The sequence below is a fragment of the Primulina huaijiensis genome, chromosome 5, assembly GCF_012295235.1.
Source record: "Primulina huaijiensis isolate GDHJ02 chromosome 5, ASM1229523v2, whole genome shotgun sequence".
In the NCBI taxonomy this organism is placed as follows: domain Eukaryota; kingdom Viridiplantae; phylum Streptophyta; class Magnoliopsida; order Lamiales; family Gesneriaceae; genus Primulina; species Primulina huaijiensis.
Window position 1 is genome coordinate 18,785,443 of NC_133310.1, and position 20,173 is coordinate 18,805,615.

At 36.2% G+C, this 20,173-nt stretch overlaps 1 protein-coding gene across 4 annotated transcripts; it reads left to right on the plus strand.

Moving 5' to 3' along the window:
• Window positions 1-2,221: 2,221 nt before the first annotated feature.
• Window positions 2,222-18,576, plus strand: LOC140976807 (protein ENHANCED DOWNY MILDEW 2-like). 4 transcript variants are annotated; one of them, XM_073441129.1, is made up of 18 exons: window positions 2,222-2,309; window positions 2,978-3,453; window positions 3,533-3,629; window positions 4,055-4,108; window positions 4,198-4,319; window positions 5,423-5,519; window positions 5,627-5,731; window positions 12,686-12,933; window positions 13,025-13,123; window positions 13,204-13,389; window positions 13,556-13,697; window positions 13,772-13,873; window positions 16,104-16,145; window positions 16,481-16,591; window positions 17,237-17,308; window positions 17,387-17,505; window positions 17,599-17,662; window positions 17,758-18,576. In XM_073441129.1, exons 2-18 carry the CDS (start codon window positions 3,044-3,046, stop codon window positions 18,409-18,411), a joined length of 2,724 nt encoding a protein of 907 aa, XP_073297230.1. In that variant the 5' UTR covers window positions 2,222-2,309; window positions 2,978-3,043; the 3' UTR covers window positions 18,412-18,576. The 4 variants fall into 4 exon arrangements, with proteins under 4 accessions (XP_073297230.1, XP_073297231.1, XP_073297229.1 ...); XM_073441130.1 differs by having other exon boundaries at window positions 2,252-2,415; window positions 3,038-3,453; XM_073441128.1 differs by having other exon boundaries at window positions 2,253-2,415.
• The last annotated feature ends 1,597 nt before the right edge of the window (window positions 18,577-20,173 follow it).

Below are 20,173 nucleotides of genomic sequence, written 5' to 3' on the forward strand. Positions count from 1 at the left end.
ATATAATTCATACTAATCAATATTATTCAAGAATATTTATGATCAATATTTTTTCAGAATATTCAAGATCTATATTTTCCAAAAATATTGACAAATATTATATACTAGATTAATATTCTTAATGAATACCGGTAAAAGATGTACACGCGTTGCATGCGTTATTATTATTTTTAATTTGATCAAATAATACTAAACAATTAAAACAAAATTATTTTCAATTTAGAAGAGTTGTTCCATTTAAAAAAAATTTTGTTTAGATTTTTTCTATGTAAAATATAGAGTGACTTGAGGAGGTTTTTAGTAGGGTAAGAAGGGTAATTATGGAATTAAATATTTTGGTGTCCTCTAAGGTAGTTACTCTAAGGGTCTCACATTTAATAATATAGTATAGATAATATAGATAATTAAAGATCAAATATTCTTCAGGAATAAAAACATATCTTCATATTTTATATGATAGATTTGACATTCATCATGAATATAGATAGATCTGTCTAGATTATCAATTATAAGATTAATATTATTCAGGAATATTGATATAAATTATGTATTTGATTTTTTTTTATCAATATGCTTCAGGATTAATGAAATATCTTTTATTTTAGAATGATATTCTTTAGGAATAAATAAAAATCTTATTGATATGATCGATTTGGAAGATAATCTTGAAAAATGGAATACCGATGAATTTAATCGAGTTTGGTTTTCAAAAACCGAGCTATTGTAGCTCAACGATTATCTCCCAAATCGATCTTATCAAGTGGTATCAGAACGGTTAATCTTGTCTTGGATACTCTCACACGCGCAAACTGATATCATGTCGTCATTCAACAAAATTCTCATGTTCTCCATAGAAGAGTTTGACGATTAGAAGATCAGAATGCATGCTCATTTTGCTGCTCAGGACGATGACATGTGGTATGTCATAACTGACGGACCCATGAAGATTATGAAAGCCAACACAACTGTTGCTCTTACGGACAGAACACCACATCGTATAGAAAAGCCACGTGATGAGTGGACTTCAGAAGATAAAAGAAAAACTAACTTGGATAATGTTGCCAAGTACATCTTGTACAAGACAATGGATAAAAATACATTCAACAAAATTAAAATGTGTAAATCAGCTAAGGAAATTTTGGAGAAGCTGATTCAGTTGTGTGAAAGAAATGAGCAGACCAATGAAAACAAACTTTCAGTTGCTGTTCAGAAGTTCGACAATATCATTTCTAATGTTTTAAAAGATGCATTGTTGAAACATTTTATGTGTTCTTCAAATATCAAAATATTACATATCAAGTGTTTGATAAAATGCTTCAACCAAAATGTTTTTACTCATTGAACTTGCATATCTTTTAAATGCTTTACAAAATGTATAATCGGTTTTTACGAAGAATTATTTGAATGACTTCCTCTTGGTTTGAAAACCAAACATGATTTAATTCATCGATGTTCAATTTTTTAAGAACTGAGCTATTGTAGCTCAACGATTATCCCCCAAATCGATCCTATCATTTATGTCGTAGATCAATATTCATCAAGAATATTGAGAGATCTTAATTCTAAAATCATTGTTCTTCAAGAATATTGACAAATATTTTTGATCTTACATTAATATTTATCAGGAATGTTGACAAATCTTATATATGATTTCCATATTCATCATGAATACCGATGAATTTTTTATCTGAGATCAATATTCTTCAAGAAATTGATATTATTACATATTACATTCGATAGGTCGATCTTAGATCTTTAAATCTAGGTCTAATATTCTTCAAGAATATAACCATTTTTAGATCATAAATCGTAGATTTGGCTAGATGTCTAATTTTCAAATAAATATTCTTCAAGAATATTGAATGTAAAATTGTGTAAGAACATCAACAAAATATCAAAAGATTATGCCTTGTTAAGAGTATGAATTGATATAACATTAAAAGTATTTTGTAACGAGTTACACTTTTCAGGAGAACATCTCAAAAAAAATTATTCGTGATGATAACGTGTTATAAAATTAATAAAAAATGATAAAAAAATAAGAGATAAAAGCGAGTTCCAAGAATCACTCGGAAGTATTACATGATACAATAATAATAGAATATAAATATGTAAATAAAAAAAATTATATTTATCTTAATAAAAAATCTATGAGCATAATCATCTATATTTACGGTAATTGTTGTTATAACAATTATTGATTATTGTAAAAATTTTATAATAAAAATTGATTATCGAATTTATCGGACCAAAATAAAGTGAACTTCGCGAACCGAACTCAGCAATTCCCGTTGGAAGAATCCTGCAAGGTTACTCAAGCTTCTATTTAAACACAGCCAGATTGTGAAGAACCTAGGATCCTTAATTGCTTAATGTCCTGGAGATTTTTGGTGATCGTTTACTCTTAATTATACGGTAATAATTCGATATTCTAAACGCTGTTATGTGTTTAGATTTAATTTCGTCAAACCGGGTGTAGGATAGTGACTTTCCAGTGATTATGCCTGTTAATTGCGTGAAATTCGACGAATATGGTTCTGTTTTTATCTTTTAATTGTAATTTTGAAGGGACCTTTACATTCTACCAGACGTTGGTTAAAGAAATTTGAGTGGGTTTTTTTTAATAATAATCTCTAATCTCTTTCTTTTTCTTTTTTTGGTTCGAAAGGAGAAATTAAAGAAGATATAGGTTGAAAAATGATGAACGGATACGTGACATTAGTAATCTGTTTTCTTCTTTCTTGGTTTCGTTTTTGTTCTGCTTTTTGTTTTTATGTTTTTTTTTGGTCCTTTGGGGAGGGGGGTGTTTGAAAGAACTGGAAAAGATTCATTCTTGTAGCACCAGACTAAGAAATATTCGGGACAATTTACAAATAATTCGATATCTGAAGTTACTGGCATTGCAAAATTGTCTAGACAATTATTAAAGACTTTGGGCTGCGCAGAATTAATTTTCGTTTTTTGTTGTTTTGTGTAGTGTTATCTTGGAATAACACCGGGGTTGTCTAAAAAATTGATTTGTTTGGGTCATTTGAAGAAGTAGATGGCACCTCCAGATGAAGAGGATAAAACAGTGCCATGCAGTGTGTCAGACTATGAATTTGTTGTTGACGGGGATTCTCCCATTTCATTTGCCAAGTTACCACTCTGCTGGAATAAAGTTGAGAGTCCCAGCAGAAACCAAAAGAAAATTTTTTTACGTGGGACCACTGATCGTCGAATTCGAAACATCTATAAGCAGGTTATAGCTTGGAGATTTGATATTTCATTTGAGAAACCCAAGATCTCTGTGTTTTCTAAAGAAGGTTACTGGATCGAGCTTTTGAAACCTAGGAATTCCTTTGCGAAGTACATCAGGAAAATCTTGATCACTGTGCATAGCCTGCACTTTATGAAATGGAATCCAAAAAGATCTTGGAGGGCATTGTGGGATCATTTATCAAACGTGCTCAGGTTTTAACATTGAAGTTGCTCTATGTTTGATATTTCTATACCTTTCAACTAATTTTTCACCTTTTTCATTCGATTTTAGCATGTCCACGTGTCAGCCTTCTGTGGATGATCTGGTAGATCACTTCTCTTTGATTACAGAAACTGTGAAGAGGGACGGCACATTGGCAAAATGCGAGGTTTGTTCTCTGGTTAGACTTTTTAACATAGAAAGAAAATATTCAGTGATCCAAGCTGTTGCAGTATCACTAAGGCTTGTGTTGTCATTTAATGTCCCCCTTTTTTCCAACAATTTTTGAAAAGTTAATCGTGGCATGGAGTTGAGAGTAAGTTTGTGGTCATCTTGAAGGTTTTGAGGTTAAAATTACTCCCTTAATCTCCTCAATATCTTGGACTTGATCTTAGGATTTTTCCATCACACACACACACGCGCACACACTCTTAGATACACGAGGCATGAAACTGGGAATCAAAATTGTTTTTTCGCTATCTTTTTGGTTCTGGAAGATTGCTCTGAAGATGTTCAGAATTGTTTGTTTGTTGATAAACTGACTTTCCATTTCTGTTCTAATCCTTTTCCATTGTAATTGTTTTAATCAAACAGCATTTAATTGCATTTCTCAAGGAGAAGCCCCGGAAGATGAAACCTTCTATCGAGGTTGTACTTTTGCTTATCATCACGTCTCTTATCCAGTCGCAACTTGATTTACAAAAATCATTGACTACTAGAAATTCTTTGCTTTCCAGCATTCCTGCATTCCCCCAAAGTGTGCTTCTGCGGTTAAAGATGGGATTGGTAAAAATGATGACGATGAGTCAGGGGAAGATGATGTTTGTGCAATTTGTGATAATGGCGGAAGACTGCTCGTGTATGTTACTCTCTCCTTCAGTCTGACATTATCGTGCTATAGACATTGATTTACACTTGTCTCAGTGTCTGTATCTTGTGACCTACGTTATCTACGTTGCCATAAATGGAGGAGGTAACTGAATAGTTTGTTTGGGAAACAGGTTTATGGGAAAGAGGAAAATATGTGATGGGATTAAATATAAAAATAACATGGCAGTACTCTATAATTTATAAAAAAAGGTTACCAGATAGTTTTGGATTCTCTTTCTTCCCCACCGCAATTCAGAAACAAGTTGTATTAATTTTAAAGACCAAACTGAAAGAAAGACTTTCTGGATGGGGCCTGTAATTTACAGGAAGAATACATCTTTCCCCTTTTTTGAGAAATGGTTTCATGCAAATTGCAAGGAGATGATAGCATGTGACGCATTATTTCCGTGGAGCCAAGAGGAATTCCTGGGTTGGGGGGACTTCCTGGACATGTGTATGTATTGACGTAATTTAATTTGTGTTATATAGCAATATATTTTGTTTTCACAAATAGTAACAGTTTTGTCATGTACTACTGTGGCCATAGTTTGCACTTTTAATATTACATGCACCCATTCTGTACGGGTTTTACAATGATTTGATTTTATTGATTATTTAAATGTATTCTATTATCTTGTTAGTTTTTGAGATGCTAAAGTGTACAAACCATCAGCGAATTTTTTTATCCTTCTGCAAGTGTTAAATTTCTGCTAACCTTAGAGATCGAATTGGGTAGTTTTTTATGAAATCATGTGCACACACCCTTTTCTCTAGTTGTTTCTTCAGTAATAAAAATTAGGATGAAATGCATGCATAATCATATTGCCAACTGTTGTTTCTCTAGCAAGAGAGTTTTTTATTGAAAATGTTTCTGGTTCTGCAAATTCATTTCATCCTTTTCTTCTTATAACATGAAATAAAGATGAAATCACTCCTAGATTGCATTTTAATCGTCTTATATTCGTTAAATTTTACTACTCATGACCTTTGTACCATCACCATGTTTTACTTATTTTTTTTGTTTTAGAAATCTATCTATTTTTTATCTTGTTTTAATCTTTTTTGTTATTTTTTCTCTTTTTTTTTAATCAGTTGTGAAGGGAAGTGCCTTAGGTCATTCCATCCAACTGTGGAAGATGGTGCTGATTCTTCATGTCCATCTCTAGGTTACACTGAGGCAGAATATGAAGTACGATTTCTGCTTGTGTTGTTTCCCTCCTCCTTCCTCTCCTTCTCTAAGTTTTTATTTACCTTTCATTTTTTGGTGTGACTGAAAGCTCTGCATTTTCTATTCAGGCAATTGAAAAGGTTGAATTTTATTGTAAAAATTGTCAAATTAAGCAACATCAATGCTTCGGCTGTGGGAATTTGGGATCTTCTGATGAATTATCTGGAGCTGAGGTTTGTGTGTTCCTTTTATGTTGATAGAGCTTCAGGTTTTCACAAGACGCATCTTGTTATTGGTCATTGTCATGTGAAATGGACTTTTTTAGTATATTCACAGAGCAAATTATGATTTTGGGACTCGGCTTGTAGTTGGACTATGACGAAGCTTAATGAACACCTTTTGGTTAACTGTCCAACACCGTTAAATCTATCTTACTTCAGTGACTTGTGTAGCTAGAAACTGACTTATTTCGTGGCTTTCTCACTTCTATTTCGTATCCGTTGGAAGTTACACCATGGAAGTTTTATATCTGCCCGACTCCTTTTGGAAGTAAGTCTCGGACTCTTCATCAAATCTTACGAATGACGCACCCTTCAATCCTTAACATTGAATGTGGATGAAAAGATTTGCATCTAAAGAAAAGATTTGAGCATGATTTGACAGGAGTCCAGTGTCAGGGAAGTAATAATCCATTATAATTATCTGCACAAAAGCTCAAAATGGTGTGTACAGAATGGGAAGGTCATATAACTCAATAATATCAAAACTCAATAACTCAATAATATCAAAACTAATTCATCAATGTTAAACATTTTTTGATATCGTAAAAACAAGCCCTAGAGAGAGAAATATTTGAAAATGCTCCCTCTCTCTTCCAGCCGTCAAACAACCGGGTTCTTTATTTGTTCAATCATCACCTCCAACTACTGAGTCTTGTCTATCACTCTTTACCTCAGTCACCGGTGCCGACCGTCGGCCGTCGGCGCTAAAAATGTTTCGCCCATTGTTCGGTTTCTTTGCTGGCAGCCTTTTCTTCTTTTTATTTGGTCCGAAAACTTAGTCTCATCTCATAGCATCACCGAACATTGCCGGAAATTTCTATCAGAAGCTTTCGGTTTTTAAATTTATTTTCGCCGTGATTCTTGCTGGTTCAGTACTAATGTATGCATCAAGCAGACGGAGGTTGGTCGCTGGGTTGGAAGTAAGGGATGAAGTGATTAAGCTTGAACATAAAGTGTTTACATTGAGGTTGAGAAATGGAGGCAACTCGGTTTGGTGGGCTGAAAGAACTAGGAGATTGAATTATATGATGGATTTTGATCATGAGGAGGCAAGATGGTTAAGTTTGAGACTCAAGGATTTCATCAATAATACCTATTCAAGCTTTGATTTTCATCGATATAGGGGGAAAAATGCTTTCTTCACAGCACAGAGATTTAACAACAAACGTGGAAGCTATGTTGAAGTGAACAAATTCGGTTCGAGGGGTAGAAAGCAAATTACAATAGTGCCGAGCGGTTTCAACTCAGTGGGATGGAAGACCATTTCGGATGCTTTGGGAAGGTTGCTGACAGGGAGCCATTCAAGAAGGGATCATCAGCCTATCTTACATCATGAACATAACATCTCCAAAAGAATCACAGTGGAACAAGAAGTTAGACCGATACGAAGGGATGCTAATCGAGGACCAATGGAAGACAAGGCAGACTTTGACAAGGAAAGAACGGATTTGAAGTGGCAGGAGGCACTCATTGTTACAAAAAGTAGGGTGAATATCTCTTGGGACTTGATTCGGACAGTACTTGGGAAATCCTCAAACAAAGTAGTCGAACTATTTCCATTTCAAGCAAACAAAGCAGTTTGGTGGCCATCAAATTCAGAGGAGTATTCATATTTTTTAAAGCTGAAAAGAGGATTCTTCGAGGGTGGGGTGTCTTTGATTTTCGACGAATGGAGACCGGATATTAACAGTCCAGATTCGGTAGACAAATGCTGTAACAGTTGGCTTAGTATATCTGGGTTACCGTGGAACCTATGGTCGAGGGACATGTTCTCAGTTATTGCGGATCAATGCGGGGGCTTGTTGGACATCAGCAAGGATACATTGCATTTTCGTGATCTGGAAGAATTCGGGTAGACTCTTTTGACTCAAAAGCTTATGAGCAGTACGAACGTCAAACTTATGCACAAGTACTGGTGAATGGCAAGAAAACAGTGGCGGGTTGGGGCAACACTAATATTCAAAGAAAGATGATGATGAATGAGGCGCCAACAAAAATTGTTACTGAAGGAAAGAAAATTGCACAGAGACCAAAAGAAAAAATTGGTAACGAAGGCATTGGAATAACGATGCAATGCACGCAGGGGATTCCTTAGGTAAGGAATCAAAAGCAACGGTTTGCAACAACAAATGAGACAGTGGGTACAAAATTGGAAGCAAAAATTTCCAAGATATTGGGGAAAGTCGTCCCGAAAGATATAGAAAAATTCAGACAGTCACCTATCCATTCTATGAGCAAGATGAGGCCGAGGATCAAAACGATTCGGTGGGCGATAGAGACAAGTGCTTACGGGTGCCTACTTATGAGAAGGTTTACAGCAGAAGAAATAAAGATAATGTGGGAATATTCGACGATGGAAAATTTGATGATGAATTATTCATTAATGAAGACGGCCGACGATTGGAGATTCATGAATTAGATGACAGTGTAGAATCAGAGTTTGATGATTACAGCGACGATTTACTGCAGAATGAGCTTGATATTTCAGATTCGGATAGTCAGGTTTTCTTTCCATCAGAGAAGTCAATGAATTTTGTTGAGGAAGCTGCGGTCTTGAAGGGGCTGTTCTCACCGTCGAAGGAGATTGTGCCGATCGTTGAGCCAATTACACGAGGTAACGACAAACCTAATGTGGGAAAAGTACTAACCGGTAATCACTCCTCCTTTCTTAATCATTCTTTTTCTCTCCATTCTTTATTACCTTCATACTTCACAGTGTTGGGTTTGTCTAGTGGTTTCATAGGAGGGGGGACAGTGAAGGTAGATGATTCGTCGGGCGCCGAGAGAGAGATTTCCAAAAGGGCTATCATGGATCACAATTCGTGTATTGCTGAGAAAAGTGGGGGAATGAATACAGATGGAAATTGTTGGGATGAGTCGAAGAATTCAACCGGAATTTTAAGAAGAGAATTGAGCAGGTTGAAATGGGGAATCAATTATGAACGAGGCTCAACCTCGAAGGGCTCCTCATCTGTGTTATGAAAATATGCTCTTGGAATATAAAGGGAGGAGGGGCGGCAAGAAGGAGGGAGCTTGTTCATACTGTCATTCGTAAGGAAGCTCCGGATTTAGTGGTTGTTTTGGAAACTAAGCAAGAAGTGGTGGATAAAAGATTTGTGGCCGGTTTGTGGAAATCCAGATTTGTTGTCTTATTTGCCTTCGGTGGGGTGTTCAGGGGGTATACTCGTTATGTGGGATCCGAGAGTGGTGGTGGTGAGTAACAATATGATAGGGAATTTTTCGGTGTCCGTTGAGATTTGTGGGAGTGATTTTACCAAGTGGTGGTTTTTTGCCATCTACGGACCTGTTAAACCTAGAGAATGAGAAATGTTCTGGGATGAACTAGCGGGTTTGAGCTCTATTTGTGGTCATAAGTGGTGCCTGGGAGTGGATTTCAACGTGGTCAGAAATACAGGAGAAAAACTAAATAGCAATTCATTTACTACGAGCATGTTGTGTTTTGACAGATTGATAGAGGATTTGGGACTTCATGACCCTCCACTTTTGAATGCAAAGTATACACGGTCAAATTTAAGAACAGATCCGATTTGTTGCCGACTGGACAGATATCTATTCTCTGGGGGTTGGAGGGATTTGTTTCCCAATTTCAGACAGACGGTGCTACCCAGAATTACTTCGGACCATTGTCCAGTGATACTTGACACCGCTAAGTTGTTGTGGGGTCCTACACCATTTAGATTCGAGAATGCTTGGCTATCGCACCATAAATTTAAAGATTTGGTTAGGTCGTGGTGGAATAATGTGGGTTGTCAGGGGTGGGAAGGATATAAGTTTATGAACAAACTGAAAGGAATTAAAGTGGAGGCTTCAAAATGGAATTGAGAGGTATTTGGAGATGTGGGTGTCAGGTACAAGGAATTGACAACAAGGATAAATAGGCTGGATGTGTTAGAGGCGGAGGGCGGGTGGTCGGAAGTTCTACACGAGGAAAGAAGATCAGTAAGGTGTGAACTGGAAACTTTGACGCTTACAAGATTTTGAATGGAAAAACAGAGATAAAAAATTAAATGGTTAAAGGAAGGGGACCAAAATTCGAGATTCTTTCGCTCACTATTGACAAACAGAAAGAACAAAGCAATGATAGATAAACTGCAGTTGGAGGACGGGACTATGATTACGGAGGAGAGTTAGATTGAGGATCATATAATCAACTTTTATAAGAAACTGTACAGAAAAGCGGATGGGGTTGGGGGAGGTGGGATCGATGGAGTGGAATGGTGTCCTTTACATTTGAGGGAGTCGGAGGAGTTGGAGATTGCTTTTTCAGATGAAGAGATTAGATGAGCATTGTTTGACTGTGATGGTGATAAAGCGCCAGGGCCGGATGGATTTACATTGGCTTTTTTCAACATAATTGGGATACGGTTAAAGCAGACATAATGAAAGTGTTTGATGAATTTCATGAGGGAGGGGTGGTTAATGGGATCACAAACGAAACATATATTTGCCTAATCCCGAAGAAACACGAAGCGATTAATGTAAAGGATTTCAGACCGATTAGTTTGACGGCAAGCTTGTACAAGATTTTGGCCAAAGTGTTGACTAATAGAATTAAGAAAGTCTTGGCAACAACAATCAAGGAGAACCAGTGTGCTTTCATTAAAGGGAGACAGATTTTGGATTGTTGCCTCATTGTGAATGAAGTGGTTGAAGATTATCGATGAAAACACAAGAAAGGTTGGATCCTTAAAGTTGATTTTGAAAAAGCCTACGACAACGTCGATTGGAAGTTTCTGGATTATGTGTTGCACATGAAAGGGTTTGGGGTAAGATGGAGGAGATGGATTATGAGATGTGTTTCGAGTGTGTCTTTCTCGATTTTCATTAATGGAAGACCGAGGGGAAAATTCAAAGGGGAGCGAGGACTTCGGCAAGGGGATCTATTATCTCATTTCCTTTTTAATTTGGTAGTTGATGTTTTGGGACGGTTGGTGGATAAGGCCAGGGGCTTAAATGAAGTTAAAGGATTCGAAATAGGGAGGAGGAAATCAGAGATCTCACATATTCAGTTTGCGGATGATACTTTATTTTTGGTTCAGTCGGAGAGGCATGTCATCGCATTAGTGGATATAATTAACTGCTTCGGGCTTCAATCGGGATTGAAAATAAATTTGGAAAAAAGTGTTGTGTTGGGAATTAATTTTCCGGAAGATGAAGTTGATGCTTTGGCACAGGCAATCGGATGTAAAAAAGAATTTTGGCCAATAAACTACCTCGGGATCCCATTGGAAGGTAATCCTACGAAATTAGAATTTTGGGAACCGGTTTTAACAAAAATGGCAAGGAAATTAGCTACATGGAAAAAGGCCTTCCTTTCAAGGGGGGGACGACTAGTTTTGATCAAATCAGTGTTGGGCGCTTTGTCATCGTATTTCATGTCGTTATTCAGAGTGCCAAAGCGGGTGGAGAAATTGATGGAAAAGTTGATTGGGGATTTTTTGTGGGATGGGGTAGACGGGGACAAGCATTGTCATGTTGTTGCCTGGGAACAAGTTACTAAACCGAAGGACAGAGGAGGATTGGGTTTGGGGAATATCTGTTTAAGAAATAGAGCATTGTTAGGGAAATGGTGGTGGAAAGAGAGCCGCTGTGGAAAAAAGTTATAACAAGTATTTATGGTCTCCAAGATAATGGGTGGGATGCGGGGTTGGCAAGGAACGCAACATTTAGAAGCCCGTGGAAATTTATCTCTCGGTCGTACCCGGCTTTTCAGCTACTGGTGGCTTCGGTGGTAAGAGAGGGTAATGTCATCAGGTTTTGGGAAGATGTTAGGGAGGGGGAGTCGTTTCGAGATCGTTTTCCTGCTATTTTTCGGATTTGCTCCACTACTAACAAACCTATCAATAGTTTTTGGGTATTGCAGTCTAGTGGAATCGATCCTATCTTCCATTGGGACATCCGTTTTAGAAGAAATTTGAATGAGGTTGAAGTGGGTGAGTTCGCTAGCCTTTTAGGAGTTCTAGACACGGTTAGATTAAAGAAAGGTGTGGGGGATTTTAGAGTCTGGCTGGGAGACCATTCAGGTCTATTCTCTGTTCGATCCTTTTATAATTCCTTCTTTCCTTTTTCATCTTTCCCTTACTTTCCATACTTCGATTTTATCTGGAAAGTACCAATCCCACATAAAGTTCAAGTTTTCGCGTGGATTGTGGCTCTGGGGAAACTACCCACTTGTGATTCGATGCAAAGAAGGTGGCCTATATGTATGTTGTGTCCGCATTGGTGTACATTATGTTAGAAGCACGAAGAAAATCAAGATCACTTGTCGGTGCATTGGTCTTTTTCAAAAGATATTTGGACAAAAGTACTGATTGAGTTGGGTCTTCAGTAGGCATTGCTGAGGAGGGTTGTAGATATGATCGTCATGGAGCCGGGAGGAGCTCCAAGCAAAAAGTTTATGACCTTCTGGTACGTCATCATACATTGTACGCTTTGGTCTATATGGTTGGAGAGAAATAAAAGAATATTTCAAGATGTTTCGGAGACAGCGGACGAAGTATGGGAGAAGATCGAGTTCAGGGTTGCGAGCCGGACAATAAATATTAAAGACTTTAATCATTTGTCTATTTCTGATTTGACAAGGGATTGGAAATATGTATGGGTATGAAGTCGGTAGGATAGTATTTTCTATGTTGTGATGTCTCTGCTCGTGCGGATTACTCATCCGCTACTATTGTAAAGCTTTATCTATAAATAAAATATAGTTTCTTATAAAAAAAAAAATAATATCAAAACTAATGCAATCAATTTAGAATGACTGGAAGTTCTCTGTTTTCTCCTACTATACAAACACACCCTAAGTTTTTTTTATACCTTAGTTTGTCACATATGTTGCCATAGATTGGCATCTGTAAATAAGTTAGATGTTTCACTGTACATTTACAGGTCTTTCGTTGTGTCAACGGAGCTTGTGGTTACTTTTACCATCCACATTGTGCTGCAAAACTTCTTCATCCTGGAGATGAGGCTGCCGCAGAAGAGCACAGGAAAAAGATAGCTGGGGGCAAACAATTTGCATGCCCTCGACACATATGTTACAGGTGCAAGGAATTAGAAGTAAGTGCAGTTCGTGATTTGCTGTTTGCCATTTGTCGTCGTTGCCCTCGCTCATACCACATAAAATGTTTGCCAAGGTGCTCCTTATTCTCTCAGCAAATTCATGGAGATTACTTTTTTATCTTGTTATCATGGTTTGATTGCTCAAGTTTCTTATGCATCAACTAGAAAGATTGCATTTGAAGAGGATGTGAACGTGAGCAAAGGTATTGTGCAAAGGGCTTGGGAGGGGCTTATTCCTAATAATCGAATACTAATTTACTGTTTGTGAGTACCCTAAGCCTTAGCTTGAGTTAATGTTCTTTAATATAAAGATTTTTTATTCCAACATTTTGTCTTCCCATCAGAAAACATGATATAGACTTAAAAACATTCACACCGGTCAGAAACCACATAAAATTCCCAGTGTCTGAACCAGTGGAGTCTTCAAGGGGGCAAAGTGTTGATGAGGAATTGGAGAATTCTCGAAATGTTGAGCTCATTGTGAAGATGGCAGACAATTCATTGAATCTCGATCCTGATAAAAAGAAAAGGTGCTGCGCTTTTTCTTACCTGTGGTTACCCCTCTCTCTCAAACCATCTCATTCCCATATTTCCGGTACTTTTGGATTCAGATACATAAGCACCCATGGGTTTACAATTAAACCACCTCATGCTGCGCAATATTATAAATAGTGTTCTTTTTCCCTCATAATGCAGAATATTGACTGTGATGAAAAATGCCTCATCCTCAGTAACACTTGAAAAATTAATAGAAAATCAAATAGCACCATCAGCACTTGCACGATCCTCACCATTTGATGTGGACTTCACCTCGGGGAAGGAGGAGTGTTCTGTTGAGGTATGCGCATAAGTCCTTTGGGTAGCCTCTGTCTTTTCCAATTTATTTAAAGTTGAATACTCGTGTCTTGGCAGGCTGTACATGCTGCGCTGCAAAAATTGGAGGGAGGAGGCAGTGTTGATGATGCCAAAGCTTTTTGTGGGACTGATATTCTATTTCAGGTGATGAACTTGAAGGTGATTTGTTTTATGGTTTTAGCTTGTTGCTTTGGTCTTTCTTTTTCATGTTTTCTTTATGTTCTTGTTTGTACCTGGTGGATTTATGTCAAGTTAATGAATCAAACAACTCTTGTGCTATCACTCCTGGGCCCCAATTCCTTCAGGACTTTCTGAAAATGAGCCATGTTTGATTGACCTTATGAATACATAGTGTTTGGAGAATTAGAATCTTATTCAAGGAAGTTGCAGTGTATTTGGGTGGTATGTAAAATAGGAGAAGCTGTACTCAGGGAAACTCTGTAAGTTGTTTCTTTGCAATGAAAAGAGGGTGCGGACGTTTATTTCAAGGGAAGTTCCAGTTTCTGAGGAATTAAAACTTGTATTTGTTGGTTAAGTGAGGTGTAAATGTGGAGCAGCTGTGCATTTAAGACACTCATTAGATTCTTTGATGAAGATTAAGAGAGCATGAGGTAACATGGGGTTTGGGGGGTGCTAGACACATTTGGATTCACCAGAGCCTACTGATGAGAGGATCTTGCCAAGATGTGCAATACTTAATCAAGCAGATTATGGAGAAAAAAATATTTGAGCGTATGTCAATGTGCTAGTAATAAAGATATATATTCGTGGGAATTTGGTCTTATTACTTCATTCTCGGAGAGCATGTGAATCCTATAACTGAGGAAATTTTGGTAATTTTTTTGGCTAGTTTGCAAATGGATGTTCCTTTTCAACCTTACCTGAACTTGAAAGAAAAAATTCTTATGCTTTTGTGTAGGTTTATTCGATTTAGCTTGTAGGGAAAGGTTGGTAAAAATTGTGGCTAGTAAATATCAGTGAGATTGTGTGCAACAGAGAATAAATATTTGCGTATGCAAACAGAAATGTTACTATGATTCGAGACCTGTTGAGATGGACTTTTCTTAGGACAGAAAATATGGTTTCTTGTGTTAATATTGTTTTTATGAAATAATTAATAGTATCCTGAATGTAAACAAGTTACCATGTCTCTAACAAAAAACCCTTGCCCACCACAATTCCAATTTACTATGACTGGAATCGATGATACAATAGAAAGTGAGCTGCTGGCAACATAACATGCAGTTAAGAGATCTAACCAATAGATTCTATGATGGTCGCGAGGAAAAAATTGTGGTCTAATATTGCTGACCTATTAGTTACCGGACTTGAGTCATTCAACTGTTTGGTTGCTTAAGCTTTATAGCCAATAGATACATGTTCTGTCATTGGTCGCATGCTTCCAAAAGATCGAAGAAGGCAAACAATTTATGAAATCAAGTTGTGACTTGGATGGCTAAATATCATTGGCGCTAATTGTCTCAGCCAAAATTTTCTGGCACACGTTTATATAAGTGGCACATCTAATTCTTGGAACACTGAATTTTGTACGTTAGAGGTGTAAATGAACCGAATTGAGGCGAATATGCTGAAAGCTGTAATGGTTGAAATCGACTCGAAATAGATATATTCAAGCTCAAAAAATTTAAATTTTTTGGTTCGAGTTTGAATTGAATCAAAGCTCAGATTCAAGTACAGCTCGAAAAATTCGAACATATTCGCAATCTATTCGAATTATTGCTCGAAAATAAATACTCGAAAGGCTAGAAATCTATTTATTTAATATATATTTATGTTATATTAATATTAATAAAATATAATGGCTCGCGAACCATCAAATAATATAAATTAGTCTCGAGTTCGGCTCGAAAAAAAATTTGAACATGTTCGAGTTCGATAAATTCGAATACAAATCAAATATTTTTCGAGTCGGTTCAAAAAGTTTGCTAACCGACTCGCTTCATTTACACCCCTAACTTTAGGCCTCATGTTTTACTGATTTAGCTACTCTCTTTCTGCAGAACAAGATGAAAATATGTCTTTCTTCATTTCTAGATGGAATAAAATACACATCCTTTGGTCACCATTTCACCAAAATGGAAAAATTGAAAGAAATCAGTCCATCATACTTAGCCTTTTTCGAGAAGATAACTTTGTGGTGATAGGAATAGTTGTTATTGGCCAGCTAGAATTCTTTCTTCTTTCAGATACTTCCCACGAACTTGTTTTAATTAAATTAAAATTCACCCACTACTTAACCACCATGACGAATAGGTTAATGCTGTGCTTTTGTTAGATGATGTTTTAATGTATTTTTATTTCACAATATTTGTGATCATCCTATTTTTGTTTCTTTACTACATGTTGACGGTTTGAGCTTATCCTGCAGATAGTTGATAAGCTTCATTGGTATGTTCAAGACGGTGACATGGTAAATGCCTAAATCATTTTTTATTCCATGTACCATTAGGTGGATTTATTTTTGTTTCCTTGTTCTCTTTCTTCCACTATCCTTTTCTCATGTTATTTCTTTCTTATTCTTTTCTCGGGTTGCCTTAGCATGGCTTAAACCTTCAACCACAGGTTGGATTAGAGTTTTGAGTTTTTCGGAACCATGACATATTTTATGTGAAGAGGTTGCTTTATCATATATTTTTGGATTCCACTGCCATTACAACAATTTAGACGGAGATGTGATTATATACCTACCACCTAGTGTCTCAATCGTTGTACTTGATAGATGAATTGTTTTATTGCTGTGATCAGGTTGTTGACTTTTGTTGCGGGTCAAGCGATTTCAACTGTTTTATGAAGAAGAAGCTGAATGAAGTGGGAAAGAGCTGCTCATATAAAAACTATGACATTCTACAAGCTAAGGTCAGTACCTCTATACCCATTTTTATTGTATTTTAAATCGACTGTAGAATAGAAGTTTAGTCATAGAAATATTTCTGGAAATTTTTTTTTTGGTTAATATGACCCAGAATATGCCTATATGGCGTGTTTAGATATGATTTATTTAATACAGTTTTGGCTAGACTCGAAACTTTTTGTTAGAAATATTGTGTTTCCTTATATTCAGGACCAAAACTTGCTATCAATAGTTTCTTTTTCCTCTTGAACAACATTCCATCTTACTAACAAAATCACCTTGCCCCAAAGGCACTTCGATTAACTATAGTAATACATCCATTATCTACATCACGTGTCAACGACCACAAAAGTACCTAGATCTGATATCATTCTTCTTCTTGTTTTTTTAACCATGATGGTTTCAATATCCCAAAGATCACTTTCTTCACAGGCTGCGCGTGTAGCCTAGTGAATTGATATCATAATGCTTCTACCATAAGATTTCTTGCACAATCTATTCCTCGTAGTCTATGAATCTAGTCATGAAAATGAATTTTTTGCAGGTTTCTAGTTGATAATGCTTGTTTTATAAATGATATTGAAATTTACTTTCAGGATACAAGTAAAAGATATTGAGATATGTTTCTGTTTATCTCTCTGGTTTTACAGAATGATTTCAACTTTGAAAGAAAGGATTGGATGGAAGTAAGACCGGATGAATTACTAGAAGGGTCACGGTTGGTAAGAACTTCTCTTCCTGCGTCAACCAATTTCATGTTTCAATCGAATTATTTACTCCTGATTCTGTTGTTTCAATAGATCATGGGGTTGCATCCACCTTTTGGAACTGGTGGAGAACTTGATGATAAATTCATTAATAAAGCTCTCGAGTTTATGCCCAAACTTCTGATCCTTATTGCTCCTCGGGGAACGCAGCGGTACGTTTTAAAATTTGGACCGTTCCATTAAAAAACCAAACAATGAACCAAGTACGAACCTAAGACCACTTTTGTTTTCTTTCCTTCTTTTAGGTTAGATAATGAGGACTTTCCATACGATTTGATTTGGGAGGATGATAAAATGTTTATTGGCAATGTAAGTGCTTATTTTCTTTGTTTTGAAGTTCCATTGCACCCAACTAAAGAATTCATCTCTGGCGATCCATGATGTGCTTTGCCTTTGTGTTTCAGTCATTTTATATACCTGAATCTGTCGATATAAATGGAGAACAACTTGAAGATTTGAATGTGAATGCACCAATACTTCATCTTTGGAGTAGTCCGGATTGGACCCAAAAACACAAAGTTATTGCTAGAATGCACGGGCACTTGTCAGAAACTCGGACGGACCTAGATCCTAAGGAAAAGCAAGACTTGGCACATATTGATGATTGTCTTGTGAACGCCGGTGAAGATAATCTCGCAGATAATAAACAGCAAACCCTGGAACAGGAAACCATGTTGACTACGGAGGAAAGTTGCACCAGTTACAGCAGCGGCAGTGGCGGGGAGAAGAACCAAGCCTTGGCTTGTGAGAATGGTCTACCGGGGGAGAATCCAAATATGTTTAGTGGAGTGAAAAGGAAAATGCCACCAAGTGATATGGTCTTGGATGAGGATCGTTCAAATTCCGCTAGCAATCGTTCTATATCTGACCCCTCTTCACCAAACAAGTCACGAAATGGGAAAATCGCGAGGAGCAGTGATAGTATCCAGTCAAAAGCATCCTTAACAAATGGTTCTAAAGAACCAAAGCCTCAAATTCGAGTCCGTCCATTAGGCTTTGCTTCAGGCCCTTGTCTCCCCTTCTCTCCACAGAATTCTGCTGGCTGGCTAGAAGAATAGATTTGCATGATTTGTGAGGCTTTGAGTAGTTTTTGTGTTTATGTGGACATTTAGAATATATATGTTTTTATCTTCTTTAGTACATCCATTAACAAATAATGAATATCGTAAACAAAATTTGTGGTATGACTTCACTTCAGAGATATTCATCCATAAATTCTTTTTAGAATTTTAGATTTTTGACTAATATATATTTGATTTCACCATGATTTTGAATGGAAAATTAATGATTTTATCATGCAATTGTAACACTCAATCATTATAAATGTAATATTTTTTATTCATTAGACTCATTTTTATTAAAATTAGTGTATTAGAAACCTAAATTTAAAACTAATGTAATTATTAGAGTTTAAAAAAACTATTTGTTTTTTTTTTTGAACTATAGTTTTTTAAAACTTAAAATATTATATGTTTGAAAATGACAAAATGGTACAATTAAAAATTGAGCAAATCTCCTCCTAACAGCCCATTTGGGTTGCGAGGCAGTCGGACCAACTGTCCAGTTTTTTTTACGAATTAATTTTTTCATTACTTTTTTGTGAATTATTGTAAAAAAACATTTACTTTTAGAGTATATATTTTCGGAATTTGAAATTAGTATTTTATATGTTTTTAATGTTTTATATTTTCATTTTTTTAATTAAGTTTCTCTTCATGTTATTAAAATCGCTTTGATATATGTTTTTTCACCTAAAATGTAATCGTCGACATTAAAATTTAATATGATTTATTTGATTGTGACAATAAGTATTTATTATCAACATTACTAAAATTTGGTGGAAGGATTCAAACCTCTAAATAGTGGGGACCAAAACTCGTTGCTTTACCACTTGGTCACACCTTTTTCTTAAATATAAAAAGCCAAGTAGGCGGATTGGTTCGAATAGAGGGAAAAAAATTGAACTAAAAATATTTTCTGGAGATATCCATTTTCCTCCAGAGATAGATAAAATATCATGACATAGTGACGTTTTGATACTACCAGGAGCAGAAAAACAAGGGATGGAAGGGCAGAGGCCTTTGGTGTCCCCTTCTTGTCAAGAATTGGGACCTCACAATCACTAGCCAATAGGCTTTTCTCGCATACCTTTCTTCGTTCATGGTTCTATATTCTTGTATCATAGGCCTAGAGAAACCACATCAATCCATCCCGAAAATCAATTTGAACAAGTGAGAACCTTTTAATCACTACATTATTAAATTAACAGTTCTCAGATATTCACTCAAAGTTTTTCAGTATGTTATCACGCATAGCAAACTTACCCTAAGGTGTGAAAGAAATATATTACATGATAGACGTTCTAGCTTACGAAACAAAAAATTTGGAAGTCCAATGTTTGCTCAAAAGTCGTTACCCAGAAACAAGATATTAAAAAAAATAAAGAAGATCAAGATGAAACTGAGAGAACATCTGGAATAACGATATGAGGAAATGTGAATGATTGACCAACATCACTCTTAAGTATGTAAAAGTAAACTATGTGGACTTTGATTTCTATACATCAAAAGAGGATGCATATACAACTTATATAGTTGTATTATATAGTTATAACTATGTAAGAGAAATCATTTTTTATAATTTTTTTATTCTTTAAATGTTTATTAACAAATAATAATAATTTTTAAAAAACAAAAAGAAAAAAAGCTAACCCAGACCTGAACTTCCAGGTTCACGACCCAGACCATAACTGCCTAGAAGGGTCGGGATTTTTTTGACCCTAATCCATCGGGTCCGATCCGGACCGGCTTGTGGCCACGT